This window comes from Penaeus japonicus, unplaced genomic scaffold (assembly GCF_977035675.1).
Source record: "Penaeus japonicus unplaced genomic scaffold, GWHDUDI00000001_assembly GWHDUDI00000005, whole genome shotgun sequence".
Taxonomy (NCBI): domain Eukaryota; kingdom Metazoa; phylum Arthropoda; class Malacostraca; order Decapoda; family Penaeidae; genus Penaeus; species Penaeus japonicus.
Window position 1 is genome coordinate 29,982,713 of NW_028234407.1, and position 2,500 is coordinate 29,985,212.

Below are 2,500 nucleotides of genomic sequence, written 5' to 3' on the forward strand. Positions count from 1 at the left end.
CCCTGCAATACTTATAGCATTGTCAAGTTGTGTATATATTGTTTATATGTTGTAGATTTTGTATAGACTCATAGTTTTTGGTATCTAACTTTCTTTATCTTCTTATTATGGTGAAAATAATTGATATATTTCTAGTTAAAGTAAATCTAAATTGTTCAATAACTTTATTTTTCCACGAATCGTATATATATCGTAAGTGAAAACCCACAACTATTTAAAATCACATTTGATTGAACCAACTCCAACTATAAATTTGATATATATATATATATATATACACATTCCAAAACAATATATAACAAAATGATATCATAATTCTTAACCCACTGACCACAGGCTGCTTTAAGGATTCCGACGTGATATGGAACCGTCTGCGCATTGAAGGCTTCATGTTTTTCGAATTTGAAGACCGTTGGATGGAAGGACTGGAACAGCTGAGAGACTGGATCTTGGAGGTGAGTTAGTTTATGGAGTTCGATTACTTTTCGGCATTATTTTTCGTTTACAGAGACTGTTGGATACTATTAGTTTAATGATGTTCTTAAAGCCACGCCTTAATTTAAACCATGGGTTTTGGAATTCTTGTTATAAATTAATTCTCATATATAAGGTTTCAGATACTTATTACATACATTTGATACATTTCTATTGTTTTAGAATTCATTACAAAATCTTACATACAACTTTCGTTAATAGATTTGGATTTCTTTTTAACCTTAATTTCATTAAAAAAATCTATCAGATATATATATTATTTTGTGATAAGAATGGACTTGATGTGGATGACATTCGTAAATAATTCCGTTTTCTTTTCGCAGGGGAAACTGAAGTACAAGGAGTACGTGGTTAATGGCTTTGAGAAAATGCCTGATACTTTCATCGGCGTGTTGAAAGGAATCAACCGAGGAAAGGCTATTGTTATGCCTTAGAATAACATAAAAAAAATGGCATAAGAATTCCACGTCATAATGGCATTTCCCCAAGCTGCATGACTATAAGTTCATACTGGTGGAAAATACTGGATATTTGTATCATCAAAATTATATCAAGAAGAGAGAAATGAATTACGATTTCATCCAAGTTATATTGAGTTATATTGATACTTACGTCACTTGTTCAGGCTAACCAGCGACACTACTTTGCAATTGATGAAGGAAAAGCCAATTATTGCATGAACTCAACGGTGGCGGATTAATAGTTTCTGGACCTTAACCTTATTACAGAAAATTAATATTCATTGAGAAGGTAATGCATAATATTGCACAAAACTAGTATATCTTCAACAAGAAGGTAATACCAGGATGAAATATCATTCTGCTTGATAATATCCATCACAAAATCAACTTCCTGAAGCACCGAAACACAGCCACAATCCTACATTCTCAAAAAAAAAAAAAAAAAAAAAAAAAAAAAAAAAAAAAAAAAAAAAAAAAAAAAACACTCATATGCAAATCTTCGTGTATTCAGTTTTACCTTTTCAACGCTATATTATCTAAAATCTCTTTTATGGTCACATTTTGGTTGTACTGCAGGCGGGTCTACGCAGTCTGTAGAACTATCGCCATTTGTTCCCGAAAACATCTGATATAAAGTGTAACTGTTATATACTTGTAGATTAGATTTCATAAATTTTGGTTGTGCATGGCCTTTATAGAATCGCTTACTGTGATTTAATGTGCATTCGTGTCTTTCAATAAATCAATAAATAGGAAGCTTAGAGCACTTTTTTTTTTGGGGGGGTCACATACCGGTAATATCAATTAATCAAATCTCATTAACGGAGTTTTTTTTTTGTATCGTAAAATACTCTTCTTGGCTGTAACCCATGTTTGCAACTCATGATTGAAATAAATATTTTCCAGTTCGTCTTTTCTGTATCCTTTTTTATTTCCATCATGAAATAACATCACATGCCATTTTCAGTGCAGATATAACTTATATAAATAACTAAGTGTACAATTCCCGTCACCAAAATAACTATATCATAAAAAAAAAAAAAAAAAAAAAAAAAAAAAAAATCAGTCTTCTTAGCAATCCTTTAAATTCTCCTTTCAACATAAAATGAAGGAGACTCGCTAAATCAGCATGTCATCCTACACAGCCCCAGCCAATAATAGCTCTCCTCTTGACATGACATCAGGCACTGTTGTCTACAGACACTATCTTTCTCTGAATATAGTACTGTTTCTAATTGCTTCGTAGACTACGTTACGTGAATTTGAAAATTTATGTGAACTCGTTTTTATTTTTTTTTCTATTTATCAAAATATGTTGCGTTTTCTTACTCTCTCATCTTATTGATTTCTTATCATTTTCTACATGCTGTGTCAACGTGCACTATAAATTCTAAACATATATTGGTGCATGACCTTACATCATGGTCACTACACAAGGCGCCAGTCATGCTAAAAACATGGCAGCTTTATCTTCATTAAGATCTTTCACAAATGCGTTACTTGCAGAGGGAATGTTTTCTTTCCAATAATTGAATGAAATAGAT

General features: G+C 31.5%; 1 protein-coding gene across 3 annotated transcripts in view; it reads left to right on the top strand.

Moving 5' to 3' along the window:
- Nucleotides 1-1,987, top strand: part of LOC122262587 (prostaglandin reductase 1) — a 6,660-nt gene extending 4,673 nt beyond the window's left edge. For all 3 annotated transcript variants that reach the window (XM_043030628.2, XM_043030634.2, XM_043030643.2), the window contains exons 8-9: nucleotides 337-455; nucleotides 819-1,987. In XM_043030628.2, coding sequence (XP_042886562.2) covers nucleotides 337-455; nucleotides 819-929 — 230 coding nt within the window. In that variant the 3' untranslated portion in view covers nucleotides 930-1,987. The remainder of the gene's footprint in view (nucleotides 1-336; nucleotides 456-818) is intronic.
- The last annotated feature ends 513 nt before the right edge of the window (nucleotides 1,988-2,500 follow it).